Below are 18,339 nucleotides of genomic sequence, written 5' to 3'. Positions count from 1 at the left end.
AGTTCATTTGCAAATGTGCCTTGTTCTTTCCCTATTTTGACTGAATATCAAAGGTTCTGTCTGTATAAAGTGAGTTCTGCCACCTACCACTCAAGATAAAAAATGCATGAGAGAGAGCAAGCGAAAGAGAGAAGCTGAGGAACGTATGTGGCCAGCACTAAGAATTAAAGTTTTTGGCTTCATGACAGTGAGAGTTGTGGGGTTGCTAGTTCCACGCCAAAGGTCAGCAGATCACTCAGAACAAATTCTCAGCCATTTCCAGTAGATTTCCTAGTTAGGAGAAGTTCTCATTGGAAGGACTATCTGCGATGATGCTGTATATGTGTGACAAGAGCAGTCACTTCTCCGGAAAGCTTAAGACACCAAAAAGAAACTAAACTCTTCTCACATAGATGGTTAAGCACCAAGAATAAACAACGACTCCCCTAATTACCAGCCCACTATAAAGATGACAGTCATTACAGCTGGCATGCTGTAACTACTACCTATCATGCTGACCAATATTGTTCCATTGTACTCTCCCATTGGTCTGTTGTATTCATCCATTGTCTCTTGTCTTATGTTCAGATTGTCAGATCTTTAGGGCAGGGACCGTTCTTTTGTTCTGTGTTTGTACGGTGCCTGGCACAAGGGGAGCCTGGTCTGTGACTGGCATTCCTAGGTGCTATGATTATAAACAACAACTACTCAAGACGAGGTGCAGCAGAGGACTAAGGTGTACATTTGAATTCTCTGCCACTGCCATTACTTACAAATATGGTTTATTTGAATTTTTAAAAGACACACCCTATCCATCACCCTAGGCCGATGTTCAGTAAGAGAAAACTACTTACCTGTAATTCTGCTTCTTTGAAGATCATCTCACAGGATCCTCACTCTTGGGTCTGACGCTTCTGGCATGAATCAAGGTAAAACTTCTCTAGCTCAGAAGTTTTTGGAGCTCAGAAGCAAGAAAGGATAATGCAAGGTCCCTGCTCTGCGCTCATTAGACACCCATCCCCATCACAGACCCTAGAACCATCCAGCCAGTTCAAGAATCATGTGGGAAGCAAGTGCACCTCAAAAACTAAGCCAACTGGAAACTGTATCATAAAAATGGACAAACAAAATACAATTTCTGTAATTTAAGAAACATTCTAAATACAGTATGGCCCCTCAAGAGCTGGGTCCTCAGCACTGGAGGGGAGACGGGTGAGCAGCCAAAGGGGAATCCTCTGAGATGAGATCCTCCATGTGGCAGAATTACAGGTCAATAAAGCTACCATCTGTGCAAGAGCCTCACTCTTGGAGTGGAAGGAATTTGAGGAATCCCATGTCCAGTTCTGGTGCCCACAGTTCAAGAAGGATGTTGATACATTGGAGAGGGGTCAGAGAGGAGCCACGAGAATGATTAAGGTTTAGAAAATATGCTTTATAGTGACGGACTCAAGGAGCTCAATCTATTTAGCTCAACAAAGAGAAGGTTAAGGGATGACTTGATTACAGTCTACACGGGGAACAAATATTTATTAGCAATTTAGCAGAGAAAAGTGTAACATGATCCAATGGCTGGACGCTGAAGTTAGAGAAATTCAGACTGGAAATAAGGTGTAAATTGTTAATGGTGAGAGTAATTAACCACTGGAACAATCTACCAAGGGCCAAGGGTCATGGTGGATTTTCCATCACAGACAATTTTTAAATCAAGGCTGGCTGTTTTTCTAAAAGATCTGCCCTGGGAATTATTTTGGGGAAGTTCTGTGATCTATGTTAAACAGGTGGTCAGACTGGATGATCCTTTCTGGTCTTGGAATCTCTGAAGAGGTCTCAACATAAAGGAACAACGATAAGTCACGGCAGCAGGCAGTGTTGAGAAGAAAGGTAAATGCCCAGCGGATGAACAGGAAAGTTGGAAGGAGGGGTAAAATACCTCCCCCCACTGATGACTAAGAGGCATAGATGGTCAAAGCCTCAAGGATTTGCCCTTCACTAAGAAGACTTTACAAAACTAGCCAATTCCAATAACAGATGCAGTAAGAGAAAAAGAGTCAAGTTGTTGAGCGTGTGTAGCCTACTCTACTTCAGTAACAGGGTCAGTGAGACCATGAACGAGGACGCTTCTCCAGAAGCCAAATCTAAGCAACAGAACAGGGTCCTGGCCTCAGTGATCTAGGAGGTTCCTTCCAGTCTTACGTTCCTTGCTTCACAAATGTACATAGGGAAGATCATGTGATGCTTTGCATGTCCTGTACTGTCTGAGGCCTGCAACCAAAGCTGCTGTATCAGATAACATGATCAACAGCATGTTCCCGCTGGAGGTCCACCAGCTCACCTCAGGAAGAACTAGGCACCTGTTTAGAAGTGCTTACTGAGTTGGTGTCAAAGGAAACAAACAACTGGATGGACTTTCTAAGACCTTTAATCTGCTCCAGGCAGAAGCTCCAGGAGTTTTTAACACTGAGCTAGGGCAGAAGGACCTCAGTGGGTTGCTTTGTGGCTGTGGAACAAATACTGGCAGGAAGATTGGTTCATGAAGGTAGAATTCCATTGCCATCTTAGGAAGGATGGTGGGAGGAGTCCACAACCCCACCTTAACCTTTGCAGAAACTGGTGTAAGGGGGATCAGTTTGAAGCACATTCACTCAATGAGCTCAAATTGCTGCACCAGGAAAATTACTTTCCCCTAAACAACTTGATCTCATGGGTATCAAGTAGCTCAAAGGCTTTGTCCGTATGACAAGCCATCCCACGGCACAGTGGGCTTTGGAATTGGGGGTCTCAAATGTGTCAACCCCAGCAAGAACCTGAGGGAGGATAGGATGCAGAAACCATTGCAGATATTTGATCAAAAGCCTATTGGAGGCTCTGGATATGGTGCCTGCCATCTGGCTAAAGTAGAGATGAGGTCACAACATTCACTAGGATCCAATTGCAGCTCCTCCTGGGAATTCTTTGGCTGGCGTAGAGGAAGAAGGAACTAGCCTGAAGGTCCAAGTGGCTAAGGTACAAAAAGCTAGTGATGTACGATTGACCAGCATTGGAAGGTTCCTGCCAATAAAGGCTCTCTGGCTTATGAGACGAAGCATGTGAGTCCACACCTTGGGGATGTGCAGAGGTAATTTTTGAAGAAGGCTCCTTTGAGGACTTAGAGTATATAGTAGAGGTTGTTACCTAGGTTTTCGGCAATCCTGTTCCTGCTCATTTCCAGGGCCTCCTGTCTGAGCTGCAGGGCATGCTGGGCTATCTCATCACTTGCCACGTTGGAAGTCATGATGAAGATGGCATCCTTGCAGTCAATGGTCTTTCCCTTCCCATCCGTCAGCCTACCCTTCAACAAGAACAAACAACAAAAATCTGCATTAACAGGGGCGTTGTGCTATGACACTGCATGAGAGAGCCAAAAAGCAAGGGGGAGATTTCATATATGTGAGTGTCAAACCCTTCCTCCCAAGAGGGAGATATTTCTAAAAGTGCTGAAAGGAAGCCTGGGCTAGTGTCTTGTGTGACTGTGGGCACATCACTTAGATAACTCTCTGTGCTATGGTGGTAACATAGGTATACTTGCACCTTTCATGGAGGGCAGGGAGGGAATGTTAGTGGAATGGGTGTTCGCAAAGTGCTTTCAGATCACTGGGGAGGCACAATTATCCTTGGGAGGGGGGGGGGACGGGGGATGAGCCACAGAGGGTTAGGAAATCATCAACAGAAAACTGATAATGGGGACATCATCACTATAGACTAAGGGCGGGTGGTGGAGGCAATGGGCTTGAGAGGGGAGCTAGGCTCCTCTACGTGACTCTGTGCTGTCTAAGGACACTAAGGGGACGAGCTGTTAGACTGACAGTGCAACTGCACTGAGCAATACAGAGCAATCTATGGTACAGCGGGATCACGCAGCCAGATCAAACCAGGGCTCATAACTGCAACTACTGTCCAATATCATTCGCAGTGTATTAACTGGAGGGGATAGCAGCAGGTGCTTGTGTCCTGCACAGGGGAGTGATTGTCTCTGTTGTGAACACTGATCTCCTTTGTATCATTGTTCCTCCTATAATACTAAAATAGGAACCTTTCAAAAACACTAATTTTCTTTAGTAATGACAAAAAAGAAAAAGATCCCAAGGCAGTTCCCCCCCCCAGCCACATGTACACAACAGCAGATACTCAGCACAATGACACAAATCCATGTTGGGTGCTTGATATTAACATTTAGGTTATTGCCCTGTCAAGCATGTGGTGCAGAAATTGATTTCACATTTAGCTGCTGCTGTGATGATCTATGCAAGAAAAAATTGTGTTATTAATCCTTCAAAGAAGAAAAAGGGGGTTTGGAGTTTGTTTCCCTCTGAGGACAGATTGAGGCTTAAAACCCTCCCATAATAGGTTGTACACTCAATCTACCATGCAGGAGTACCTATAACGTTTGTCCAGCTTCATTTCTAGGCACTAAGCTGACTCACTGAGACACAGGGCGTTTGCCTCTGTCCTCCCATCAGCTTATACAAGTGCAGCCATAGCTTCCAAAGACAGAGAATGAGGAGAGATTTCCCTTGAAGAGCAAACAGTACACATGCCAGGCAATCAGGGATTCCTGAGTCTGTGAATCCTGCCAATACCCTTTCTAACATTATTGCTAGGGCCAGATTTGTGTGCATTGGTAGAGGAGTAAAGCCGTAGGACACGCTATCACAGCCTGCCAGAGAAATCATAACCACAATCAGGCTGACTTAGAAAGTAGACAAGTACTTAATAAGAAATAAGATATTGATGGAGTTTTCTACTAGATGAGTAGCTAGGTCAGATTCAACAGGCTCCTGGGTCTCCTTTCAGTCCGTAGTGTTTCTCTGTATGGTGCAGTGATATATCAATATGTGCCTGCTAAAGAGAGCGTTATTTATGTTAAAGGGGTACAGCCTAACCGCTCAGAGTCTGCACAGTGAAACAGGAAGAATGCTGCTATTTCACTCTTTGTGTTTTCTGCAACGGACAGGAGACTGTGTACCTTTTCTTGGCACGATCTACCCAGATATTATTATTATTCATTATCCTTCTCAACTGCTCAGTATAATCTGTGCAGTCCCATTCCTCTTCATTTCTGATTACCCATCAAAATACTCTCTTCCTTAACTGGAGGTGTAAGCTAGACCAGTTGTTCTCAGCTAGGGATATGTGTACCCCTGCGGGTAAACAGAGGTCTTCCAGGGGTTACATCAACTCATTTAAATATTTACCTAGTTTTGAAATAGGCTACATAAAAAGCACTAGCAAAGTCAGTACAAACTAAAATTTCATACAGACAATGAATTGTTTATACTGCTCTATAGACTATACACTGAAATGTAAATGCAATATTTATATTCCAATTGATTTATTTTATAATTATATGGTAAAAATGAGAAAATAAGCAATTTTTCAGTACTAGTGAGTTGTGATACTTTTGTCTGTTTATCACTGATTTTGTCAGCAAGTCGTTTTTAAGTGAGGTGAAACTTGGGGTACGCAAGACAAATCAGACTCCTGAAAGGGGTACAGTCGTCTGGAAAGGTTGAGAACCACTAATCTAGCCCACTAGACCTCTGCACTATGCTGTTTCCCAGGGTTAAGTCCTTGGAAAGGCAGTTTGGTATGGTGGATAAAACAGGGGTTAGCTGTACTAGACAGCTGCGTTCTGGGCCTACAGTGATCTTGTAACAAGCTCGTTCCTAATTTGTCTCTTAAATGATCTGGGAAAAGGGGTAGACAGTGAGGTAAGCAGTTTGCAGAGACAGAAAATTACTCCAGACAGGTAAATCCAAAAAGGACTGAGGAGACTTACAAAGGGATCTCAGCAAATTGGGTGACTGGGCAACAAAATGGCAGATGAATTTCAATGTGGATAAATGCAAATTAATGCACATTGGAAAACATAATCCCAACTATACATACAAAATGCTGGGTCCAGATGAGCTGTTACCACTCAAGAAAGAGATTGTGGAGTCATTGTGGATAGTTCTCTGAAAACATCCGCTCAATGTGGAGCAGCAGAATGTTGGGAATCATTAGGAAGGGGACAGTAATGAGATAGTATAGATCATAATGCCATTATATAAATCCATGGTACGCCCACACCTGTAATACTGAGTGCACTTCTGGTTGCCTCATCTGAGAACAAGTCCACAAAGGATAGGTCATCGGTGGCTATTAGCCAAAATGGTCAGGGATGCAACCCCATGCTCTAGGTCAAGGGTTTTCAACCTTTTTCTTTCTGAGGCCCCCTGACATGCTATAAAAACTCCATGGCCCACCTGTGCCACAACATCTGGTTTTCTGTGTATAAAAGCCAGGGCTGGCATTAAGGGGTAGGGCGCAGGACAATTGCCCGGGGCCCCAAACCACCGGGGGCACTGAGAAGCTAAGTTTCTCAGGCTTCTGCTTCAGCCCCAGGTGGCAGGGCTCTGGGCTTCAGCCCCGTGCTGTGGGGCTTCGGCTTATGCCCTGGGCCCCAGCAAGTCTAACGCTGGTCCTGTTTGGCAGCCTCCCTGAAACCTGCTCGCGGCCCCCAAGGGGGTCTTGGACCCTGGTTGAGAACCACTGCTCTAGGTGTCCCTAGGGCCTAGGCCTCTGATTGCCAGCTGCTGGGACTGGATGACAAGGGATGGATCACTTGATGATGACCTGTTCCATTCATTCCCTTTGAAGAACCTGGTGTTGGCCACTGTCAGAAGACAGGATTCTGGACTAGGTGGGCCACTGGTCTGACCCCGTATGGCTATTCTTATGTTCTTCAAATAGAAAGATGGGGGTTATTTGCTAGCTCAAATTTTCCAAATTGACTAGTGATTTGGGGTGCCCAGACTGAGACCCCAGATGCCAGCTGTACCAGTCAAACCCTTGCATCAATCACTGTCGTATTGCATACGCTCACACTCTGACACGGAGACCCAAACTTACTTCATCAAAGAGCTGCAGCATAATGGTGAGAACATCTGGATGGGCTTTGTCCACCTCATCAAAGAGGACCACAGCATTTGGGCACTGCTTTAGCTTCTTGGTCAGCTGCCCACCTTCTTCATGGCCAACGTAGCCTGGCGGAGAGCCAATAAATTTGGCAACCTAAGAGGAAGTAATTGAAAACAAGACATGTAAGAGACGATGGACTCTCTATATAGGAGCTAATGACCACTAATTTTTTTTTTACATAAGAATTAAGTTATATATACACACTGGGACATCTTTTATTCGCCAAGTGCCTCAAAAGTATCTGGACAAGCAATGAGTTAGATACACGTAACACAGTGACTGCTGAGCATTAAACACTCAGTAACAGCTCACTCACAGCCTTGGACATTTGAACCTGAAGAAACCTCTACATCTGTCAGTTAGCGTGCAGCAAGTTGGGATGTAACTCTAGAGTGCTCTAGCTTGCCGTGCACTCCCTGGCTGTGTGGACCTTGCTACCGCACACTAAAAACTTTAATAGTGCATTTTGACCTATTTCTCTTTGAAACCACAGAACAAAGCGCACTACAGAACTTTTAATGTGCATTAGCAGAGTCTACATGACCAGTTAGTGCTGATGCGTTGTAGATTTACACCTCAGCTTGCTGAGAACTAAATGGCCTTAAAGTCAAATAGAGAGACTGTGGCCAGATGACACCAGTTAATTCCTACTTCTCTCGAAAAGCACCAGGGGATCTTTAATGGCCATCTTCCTGGTTTTCTTTAATATCTGTTAAAACACTTCAAGAGCAGGACAGCTGAGAAATGTAGACAGCTAGCTCATTCAGTGGAAGATCTAAAGTGTGGAGAGGCAATAGGGTCTTCAGATTGGCTAAGAATGTGAAGAGGTCTCAGGCAGATGGTGAAAGATGGAGCCTCTGCTCTCTCTCAATTGGGGGAACCAACTGGAAGTCAGAGCACAGGAAAAACACAAAGGAATTCTGTGAATAAAATAAACTGAAAAAAACTGTAACAAAAATATTTGCCTTTTCTACTTAAATCTTGGCGAAGATAGCTGTATTGTGGTGGAGCAACCAAAAGTGGTGGCTGCTCACCACAATACAGCTATCTTGGCGAAGATTTTTAAAAGCACCTAGTGATTTTGGGTGCGCAACTTAAGACACATTAAAGGAGCTTGATTTTCAGATGGCAGATGCTCAGCATTTCCTGAAAATGAGGATCCTTTAAGGTGTCTGAAACTGGGCCCTCCAAATCACCAGTCACTTATGGAAATCTTGGCCTTATAACATATGATGTCCTAATAAGGCTGGCTGCAGACAGTTAATAGGAGCCAAGATGGAACAATTGGAATAGAAAAACAAATCTTTCAAATATTTAGCTTGAGAAAGACAGAATTCACAACTTCTTGTTCTGGAACAATGACATGGCCCAGCATTATGAAGAATCCGTTGCAAACTAACTTTGTGCTGGAGAATAACAGTTGAGTCTTTACGGCCATTTGCCCATGTTGCCACCTGATATAACTGCATTTCCCAGTTGCAGTTCCCTTTCAGTATTCCTACCTCTCCAGCACAATACAGGAAATTTGAGGGAGGAAAAAACCCAGCCTAGGTCCATCCTTTGAATGAACCACAGTACTTCCTCACACAAAGACTGGTGCCTGCTTTTTGCCACTTGTAGAGTATTTTGCACAGATCCGTCTGCCTCGGGAGAACTGGGATCTTTACTTCCTTCTCCTCTTCCTGAGAAATGCACATCTGCTTCTGGCATTTGGCCCCCATCCTCTTTTGAGAGTTCTACATTCTACCGCATAGGCGAGAAGCTCCCACTCATTGGACAAAATTTGGCTGAAGTTCATTCATTCCAACTGTTTTAGCAATGCCCTCAGCAGTGTCAGATTCCTCATGCCGTTCTTTATTATGGTTGTCTCCAGCACTGACCTCTTGATCCCAGCTTGCATGAAAAACATATTATATCTTCCTTTGCAATTCTCTGCCTTTGCTTTCCTTATTTCTTCCATTCTCTTCCTTACATGCTGTCATCTCTGTCACCCTCACCAGTGTATGGTATTTGATACTTTGCATATTACTGTTTCTGACTCTGGATTCTTTTTTCTTTTGTCTCTATCATCAACACTGTCATTTATGTATTTACTGCTACTGTATAGAGCACACCTATCATACGACCCTTTGGCAATCATCTATTAATCGGTCTCTGAGCATTCTTCTATTTTCCCTCTCTGTACCCCTTCCTCTCCACTGCTTTGTGGTAAATAATAGTATCCTGGCTGGCTCTTTTTTAGCCCCTTCCTTCTAAGAATCTCAATGTGCTGGACAAGCAGACTAAGATTCACAATTGCCCTCTATGATACATCAGCGTTATTAATAATTATCCCTTGTCACAGTCTAGTAAACATAGGCACAGAAGGATTTAAGTGATTTGACCAAGGTCGCTGAACCAGTGGAGTCCTTTCTCCACTCTAGAGCATAACATGTAAGTGCACGCACACGCAGACACATCCTATTAGTGTCCAAAATTGACACTCCCAACCTGGAGCTTTTCCTTTATATTTTGGAACAGTCAACAGAGATCTTAGCTTTAACGGGCTGTTTCTAGAGTTTTCCCCTGAAAGGTCGTCTCTCAAACACCCTAGTCCTCTCTTGACTCACAGACCGTCCTCTGAAGTTTGAGCTAACGAGACGCTCCCATTTTCCTTCCTTCTCGCATACTGTTTAAGGAAGTAGCTGCTTCTGTTATGGGTCTCTTCTTTAACTTACTTCCTAACTCGCACTCTGCAGGATCTCCATGTACCTTGTTCTATTTACTGTCTATAAAGATCTGCAAGCCATCTTCAGCTGTCGAGAGGAAGAAAGGGACCCAGTGTAAAACTCTGTACACTCTTTATAGGTTACCTCTTTCCAGTCTGAAATCTTCAGAGCCATCAGATTTTCCTGTTCTATTTGCTACAGCTTTAAATACCTTTGTTGCACAGCTTCTCACAGACAGATACATCCTACACATTCAGCTCCATGCATTTTCATTCCTAAAATCCTGCACCGGGACACACACAGTATGTCTACACAGCAACGGCTGTGCATGGAGGCTGCCCAAGCTAGCTTGAATCCAGCTAGCAGGGCTAACAACAGCAGTGAAGACAGCTCTGGCTTCAGTGAGGATAATACAAGCTCAGCATGGACCCTGAGTATTTAACTTGGCTCGCAAGTCTGCTGTGAAGCTCATGATGCTCTGTTTTCACTGTTATTGTCCTCCACACTAGCTGGGTTCAAACTAGCCTGTGCACAGATTTTGCTGTGTAGACATACCCTGAGTCTCTGGTGTTCCCTGCTTCTGTCATTAGTCCAGCTGTTCTGCTTCTCTTCCAATGGTGGAAGTAGTATTCATCCAGGATGCTACACAGGTTTGCTAGGAATACTGCATCGTCTGTAAAATCTATTAATGCCTCTTCATCCCTTCAATTCCTTCTCTTGTCTATGGATGTATGAACCTTTCAGAGGATGCACAGTATCACCAACAGCTCTTCCAACATACCTTACCTTAGACCTTAGTCCACCTCGTGCTTTGCTGCATATTGGGCTACTCGCATTTGCCATCCTTGCCTGTCAACTGCTCTTCTCTCTAAATCTTCCCATTTCATGTCGAGGTGCTTGATGTCATTCAGAACTGTTCATTTCCATGTTATTCGCGATCTCTCTCTTTTTCTTCTTCCATTTTCTGCCTTCCATTGACGGGCAGTATTTGGTAAGCATTCATTCTCCATTCTCAGCATATGTCCCCGCCACTGATGTCTTCTTTTGTAGATTATTTGTGAGAGGGGCCTTGGACAGTCATTTTTCTGACTTCTTCATTCGTCTTCCTAGCTTTCTCTGTTATTCCCAATATGCTTCTTAGCCATTTGTGATGAAATGCATCCAGCTTTTGCCTATCTTTCTTGGTAAGTTGCCATGTCTCACTGCGATATGTTGTGGTGGCGATAACAATTGCTTTGTACATGTTCACAGTTTTGTCCCAAAGGAGATGTTGTTGAGTTGCCAGATGATTTTGAGTCTTCCAAATGCACCGCTTGCCTTCCCGATTCTTCTTGTTTCCTCAGAACTGGCACCATCTTGACTGATGGTACTTCCTAGAGACATAAAACTGTTCACCTTCTCCAGTTTCTCTTCTTCAGTTTTGATCTCTGCCTCTGTAGTCCCCATTAACATGACTTTACATGGCTTTAGTGGGGGTTATTACAATATGGCTGATCATGTACATTCGGACAGCATTCATTCCTGAACACTATTCGTGTCTGATACCATTGCTATTGAAACTACTGGCATCATGTGCAGAGGCCACAATACAGGATTTATATTGTTATCAAGCATTTCCTTTGACTTGGCCTCTGCTCCTAGTCTGCCTTGGCACTTTACACTCTCGTGCAGTGGTGCTCAAACTTTTCCTCTCATGATCCTCCAACTTACTTGTAATGGAATGTGTCCACACACCCCTGTCTGCTGCCAGAAGTCGAGTTGTGGCTGGGGGTTGGGGCCACAGGCTGAGCTATGGGCCCCCTGCCAGGAGCGGAGTTGTGGCTGGGGGACAGGGCTGCAGGCTGAGCCGTGGCAGGTGGCCAGAGCCACAGCTGGGAGTGGAGTTGCGGCTGGGACCGCAGCCTTTGCTATTCTCCTTGCATCCCTGTTTGCAACATTTCATTTCTCAGTTCCTGGAGACCAGGGGCCTCATCCTGAAAGATGCTGAGCACTCACAGCTCCCACTGATTTCGCTCTCAGGATTAGATCCCATGCTAAGGCACAAGACCTATTAGGTGCTTGTTGCTTTCAATGGGAGTTGAGGAGGTGCTCAGCACCATAGAGAGCAGTGATGGCAGGTGGAGGGGAGAGAAAGAAATGCAATTGACATGATCTGTTTAAATTACTGATTAAACTAGAATTTCAGTCCCTGGGAATACAGACAGGCCATTGACTAACCTCATGCCTTTCCTGGAACTCTGACATGTCCAGTCTAATGAAACCCTGCAACAGAAATAATTAAGGAACATTATTTTTGATTAATGCTCTACAAATTTTATTACATTTAAATAGCATCTTTGGATCCAGTGCAGCTGCTGAAGGGGACTGACATGCCAAAGTGTGTGTGGTTGTTCCCAAAGATGCCTGTCAATGAAATGCTTAGATAAATCTACTGCAAAAGTCTGAGATTGATTCTGAAAGAAAAGGGTGGAAATAAATCCAAGGTTTCTCAAGGGTACGTAAGAATGGTCCCAAATCTGGCTACCCTTGTTGGGAATAAGTTCAATTAAGATGATCTGCTCTCATCACTACAGTGATGGGGATGAAAATGAGACTTGAAATTTGCTACATAAAATGGCCATTATTACTGTTCAACTGTTTAGAAATAAATCAACAGGAGAACATAATGCCTACCCTGTAAAAAAAAAAATATAAAAAAATCAAAGTCAAGGTAAGTTAAGTACTTGGATGATCACAGCATTGAGCTAATATTGTCACAGAATTTATAGGTTGATACACAAAGCTCCTTTTATGTCTGAAAGGGCTGGTGGTTCATTGCAGAAAATGAATTTCTCATGCTCGCAGCTATAACTTAGCTCATATTGCTATGAAAAGGCAAGCTTGAACTTTCCTCGCAGTGATAGCAGGGATGGGAGTACCTGACAATCAGCCAGGTCTCCAAAGGCATTTCTTCTAGTCGCAGCTTGTACCTCTGTGTGACATACATGACTCATCTCATAATTGTATCAGCTGGAGAACCATGGCGAGTGTTCTGTGGGTGCTAGAGACCCTTGGATGCTAGCTTACACCAAGGCTTTGTGCTTAATGCATAGTAAATGTTACCTGCTGGCAATTCAGTAGCATTTACTCCCCCTCCTGAAACTTGTTTCACTAGGTCGATAAGAAGCTAGCTGACTATATCTTCTACTCATCTGTATCAGCCATCTTATTTGTGACACACTCGTTTGTGTGGAGGAACAGTAGCTGAAGGTAGAACAGAAGAGTGGATAGAGATGGATGTGAAGTTGGGTATTGTTTTGTGGAAAGACAATATGTACGAAAATCCACCTCAGAATAGTGATATGGTAACAAAAATAAAGAAATCAAATGAAGTAGGAGCACATCTCCCTACACGCTTCTAAACACCCTCTATTCACTGAGACACAATCATGTATATAGAAACACAGAAGAGTAGGGAAGAGACAGACTGGGACTGTAAATAGTTCCCTAAGAGTTGAAAAAGGGTAAAAGTATAAAAACATAGCTACTGAATGCTGGCTGTCAATGGGAATTCCCATTGGCTTTCCAATCCCAGCAGTAGTTTGCCCCCTCCAGGGACCCAACACTAAAAGATGCTAGATTTAGTTCGCAAGGTATGGAGAGCGGAGGTGGCTCAGCATCTCCCCAGAGGATCTGCTTTTAATGTAAGTCTAGAATACAACTGGAGTTGCCAGTGTTACACATGGTTAAGATGCCACAAAGATGCCAGTGTTACAGATGGTTAAGAACCAGAATTTCAGATTTGTGGAAAATGCTGACATGTCAAAAAATAACTTGTTCCAATTTGAAACAAAAAGCTGAAATTTCAAAATTTCCCACAGGGGGGAAATCTACAAATTTTTGATGTGGAACTATCAAAACATTTTCTGTCAATAGTGTCATCTTAATTCATTTTGTTTCGATTACACTATAAAGTCAAAACAAAATGAATTAAAAAGACACTATCAAAACAAGCATGCAGTTTTGAAGTTGCGTCAGACCCAAACATTTTGACACTATTGAAACAATGTTTAGACTTTTTCTTTTTGAAAAAAGTTGTCAAAACTGACACAGTGCCACAAAAAAAAAAATGTATTTCAATGAAATTGCTATTTTTAATGGAAAACTGTTCTGGAAATTTTTTTTTCAACCAGCTCTAAATTAACATTGCCAGGCCAGTCAGACTGCGTCACTGACTTTGGAGTGCCCAGCTTGAGACACACAGGACCTGATCGTCACAAGGCCTGAGTACCCACAACTCTATGGATGGTCAGTGGGAGCTGTGGATTGTTCCCAGTCTCAGACTGAGCATCAAAAGTAGAGACAAGCAAAATCAGTGCCATTGTTCTAAAGGTGGTTTTCCGGGCCTGATCCTGATCTCATTTACAAGGGGGTAAATCAGGAGTGTCCCCTCCAGAGTCGAGGGAAATACCCTGGTGAGAGCAAGATCCACATGAGGCCCTAAGACATTTCTAAATTCCCTTTTCTGAATCGACCCATTTGTGATCTAACCCCTCTTGTGTCAGCAAATCATTAGAGAGTTCATTGTACGTACAGCACAGATTAAGGCAGGCCATATAAGGATATTAGCATTTGTAATTAAATATTAACCTTTCTGTCAGTATGAAAATGAGACCATTATGAATTCTTCTTTCTTAATCAGTCCGTTCCTGCTAATAGCTGCATCCCCTATAACTAGCCATATAGTTTATGACCTCTCTTCAGAGGGCTAATTACTGCAATGACTGCCAAACAGTAAAACCCTGATTTGTGCATGCTATTGAATTAACACAACATTCAATGTTTGGCTGATTTTTCCATCTGATGTTTAGCTGAAGCACTGACCAATTCCAGGTGCAGCAGCTCTGAATTAAGGTGCCTGAGCTCCAGGAAGTGGAATTTATTACATTTAAAAGGCAATTATAGATTGATGAGGAAAAGAAACCAGAACAGGCTGTTTTATGGCCTTGTTTTACTTTTGATCTTCTTTCAATGTGTGTAATTTCATCTTGTCTTTTCTACACTGGAGAACTTCTAGGAGAGGCACAATTGATCTAACACCAGTTTGCAGGACACCTCAGTGCTGCATCTCTGCATTTTCCTCTGTGACAGGCAAAGGGCCTGTTTCTGACTCTCACACCAGTTTTATACTAGTGTATCTCCACTGACCGCAATGGGAGCAGCTGGGAATTCTGAAATTTAATAGATGCTTAAACATGGATTTAGGAGCCTAACTTTAGGCTCCTAGTTTTTAAAATCTTGGCCCAATTTTGTTAAAGGAAAACCAAAGATGTTCTAAAACCTAATACTACCTACAAATGTTTCTATAATATGGCTTTTTAAAAAAATCCAATGAAAATAGCTGTTTTTAAACAGATAATCTGCAACCTTGCTTGCAGCCCGAACACTCCAGCACTAAGAACCTGAATATGATGTCACTTATTTTCATTGTCCAAGCTGAATCAAATGCAAAAACCAAATAAATAGCACACATAGTGACAGTAAATTGGACTTTTAGAATTCCTTCACTTCTAATAATCTAAGGTTTTATTAGTGACATAAGCAAAGAAATGTATTTGTCCACAACAAAGGATGTTCAAATTAACAGTATTCTCATAAACGAGGAAAACAAGCTAAACAAGCTTTTGCTAAATTCTTTGAATTTACTAAAGTGTTATGAAAAACAAAGGCAGTGACACAGTTTTTTTTAAAAAAAGTTTGCTTTAAAGCAATAGCATCCCTCACTGATGCACAAAGACAAATCTGATGCTTCCTTTCAGCTGTTGAATAAAGTGCAGCCCTGATCCAAAATGGACAACAATGTGAGTTTGGCTCCCCCGCACAGAAGGATCATTCAGTGATGCATGCAGTAGTACATCAGGGATGGACAAAACCATGCTGCTATCTAAAGCCCAGCCGATAGGTAGAATACAAATATAACAGGGTTTACCTTCTTGGCATCTTTGTGCATGTACTTGGCTGTCTGTTTGGCCAACTCTGTTTTACCTATTCAGAAAATAGTAAGAAAAGATTTGTGTTAAAATAATCAGAATGCATGTTCCATTTACACTGAATGATTGCAAGAGTCACATGTCTAACTCTCTACAACCCATGTGCTCAATACAGGACTCGAGCCCAGTTCAGACAGGACTAGGAGCAGTCCATGTATGGAGATTTTCTCTGCAACAGTATTTCATGTTAAGCAGGTGTATTAATATTAAGGCAGAAATGCCAAAATTGAGATATCCAAAATGAACAATTAGTTTTTAAAAACTTGATCTCCATTTAGTACAAATAATTTTAATGCACCTATTAATAGCAACTATTATTTATTATTTGCATTGCAACAGCACCTAGGAGCCCAGTCATGGACCAGACTCCCACTATGGTCAGTGCTGTACAGAACAAAAAGACAGTCCCTGCCCTAAAAAGCTGACAATCTAAATATAAGACCAGACACAACAGGTGCCTACACAAAGAAAGAGGGCGGAGCACCGGGAAACAATGAGACAATATTGGTCAGCATGGTCAGCACTGGTCTCAGCACACCAGCAGCCTGACAGTTGTCAAAAGTTTCTGGAAGACATCAAGGCAAAGGAGAGTTTTAAGGAGGGAGCTGAAGGAGGACAAACAGATAGCTTTGCTGATGTTTACAGGGAGCTCCTCCCAAGCATGACGGGCAACAGGGGAGAAAACACAAAGGTGCATGTTGAAAATTTAACAAGTGGACGACGAAGGCTTCATCATGGGCTGAGCAGAGGATCTTGTGCTTGACCTCTAACAGGTTTATTCTTGAATGGAGATCCAGAGAGATTCTAATTCTTTTGACCAAAAGCTGCACAGTTGGATCCAATTTTTGCTACATTTGTAGCAGACATCCCAGGTTTCATGTGCAATGTCTTTACTTTCCCGATGAGAAGTGAATTTGCTGGGAAATGTGATATTCTTTATTTGTTTGATTTATCCAAGGAGTCTATCATAAAACTCTAGGCACATGAACAATCAATAATTCAAAACATATATTACAGGATAAATCTATGTTGACATTGTATCAACTAACACACCGCCTCAAGAAAACTGAGACCCTGTTCTCTCACTCTGTCTTTTCAGAAAGAGCCTGGGTAAACAGACAGGCTTTGCAACATGCCCTGGATGTCAGAATACTCCAAAGGCCCTCAGGGAGAATGCCGCGCTGCCAACCTCAGGGGCTTTCACTCTGAGCACCCCAGCTCACCTCAACTGCCTGAGTACCACAAGAGAAGACAGGCAGCTTTTGAGATACATAGGACCCAAACCAGAAGAGCCTTCATGGGTTAAAACTAATAGCTTATGTCATTCCTGGAAATAAATCTGAAGCCAGGTACGACATTTGTACTTACGTCCCCAATACTCTATTTATATCCATTATATATTAAATATACACCTACCTACACTCATATACAAGCATTCATGCATATGGCATACACACAGAAATACATCACAATTTACCCTCTCCCCACAAAAGGCCAAGTTCTGCCCTGATTTACAGCAGGTCTAATCCCACAGAAGACAATGGAGGTGTCAGTCAAGGAAGACTTTAGCTCTAAATGTCCAACAGAAACATTCAAAAGCAAGAAAATTCAGAGTTAACATTGCTTCTTGCTTTCATATAGTTACACAGCAACTCACTGAGAGTAAATGCTTTGCCTAGTACGGCCCTGAGGCAGGACTCTGGATAGACAATAACGGTTGCATATATTCAGTAGCCTTAACCTGTACAACTAGAGCATCTTCCAGCCAGCCAAGCCAATGTCCGTTGTCTTTCAAAGGCCACATTTTGAGTGGTCAGGAAAAATATTAGTGCCAATAGTGTGCTAGGTGCTTTGCAGACAAATATGGTCCTTGCTCTGGAGTGCTGACGATGTAAAAGCCATCTCTGAACTGGTTATTTTGCACATCTGTGCACAGGTTTTTCTTTTTAAGGTCCAATCTGTTAAAAATAACGTTTTTATTATTAAAAGTGTCCTTCTTCAGTTAAGACTTGAAAGCCCCAATTGTCAGCTGCTGTAAATCAGTTTAGCTCCACTTGCACAAGCTGGGGATCTGGCCCTACATATGAATTTAAGACTGAAGCTATTTTGTTTACCTGGACAAAACACAGGAGGATGGGCTAGAGGACCCACTGGAGATCCCTTCCCAGCCACAGGAGTTGATGACATGTTTGACAAGTGAGTGATAAGTCCTTGAAAACAAGGTTTAGTGTGTGTGGTGACATACCCTGGAATACAACTGGGTAACAGGGTAAGTTATTACTTCCTGTTTCCCCCTTTTCCACACACATATATGTCCAGAACATGCCACGAGATGATGCCTACATCAGCTCTCATCAGCTGTGCTCTCTCCTGTGACAAATGACAACACATGTTACCTATTCCTGATGATCCCAAGAACAGAAAAACCAGGGGATGTTCTTCGTCGTACCAGCCATTTTCCTTTCTCCGAATTGCTGAGTTTAAACACAACGAAAACAAAGGAGGAAGAGAGGAAAAAAAAAGAGGCATATAAATCAATGACACAAAAGCAAGTATAATTATCACTAAGTATACACTATGTTTTACTGCTCTCTGCCCACTCAAAGTCTTCACTACCATTAGTG

General features: G+C 42.8%; 1 protein-coding gene across 1 annotated transcript in view; it reads right to left on the bottom strand.

Moving 5' to 3' along the window:
* CLPB (ClpB family mitochondrial disaggregase) overlaps positions 1 to 18,339 on the bottom strand; it is a 137,021-nt gene that overhangs the window by 6,934 nt on the left and 111,748 nt on the right. Inside the window, exons 8-12 of the mRNA XM_032792608.2 lie at positions 18,112 to 18,189; positions 15,655 to 15,710; positions 11,904 to 11,948; positions 6,910 to 7,071; positions 3,151 to 3,307 (exon numbers count right to left, since the gene is read on the bottom strand). Coding sequence (XP_032648499.1) covers positions 3,151 to 3,307; positions 6,910 to 7,071; positions 11,904 to 11,948; positions 15,655 to 15,710; positions 18,112 to 18,189 — 498 coding nt within the window. The remainder of the gene's footprint in view (positions 1 to 3,150; positions 3,308 to 6,909; positions 7,072 to 11,903; positions 11,949 to 15,654; positions 15,711 to 18,111; positions 18,190 to 18,339) is intronic.

The sequence above is a fragment of the Chelonoidis abingdonii genome, chromosome 1 (genome assembly GCF_003597395.2).
Source record: "Chelonoidis abingdonii isolate Lonesome George chromosome 1, CheloAbing_2.0, whole genome shotgun sequence".
NCBI lineage: Eukaryota > Metazoa > Chordata > Testudines > Testudinidae > Chelonoidis > Chelonoidis abingdonii.
The sequence above is the reverse complement of the archived record's forward strand: the minus strand, read 5'-3'. Positions and strand labels throughout refer to the sequence as shown.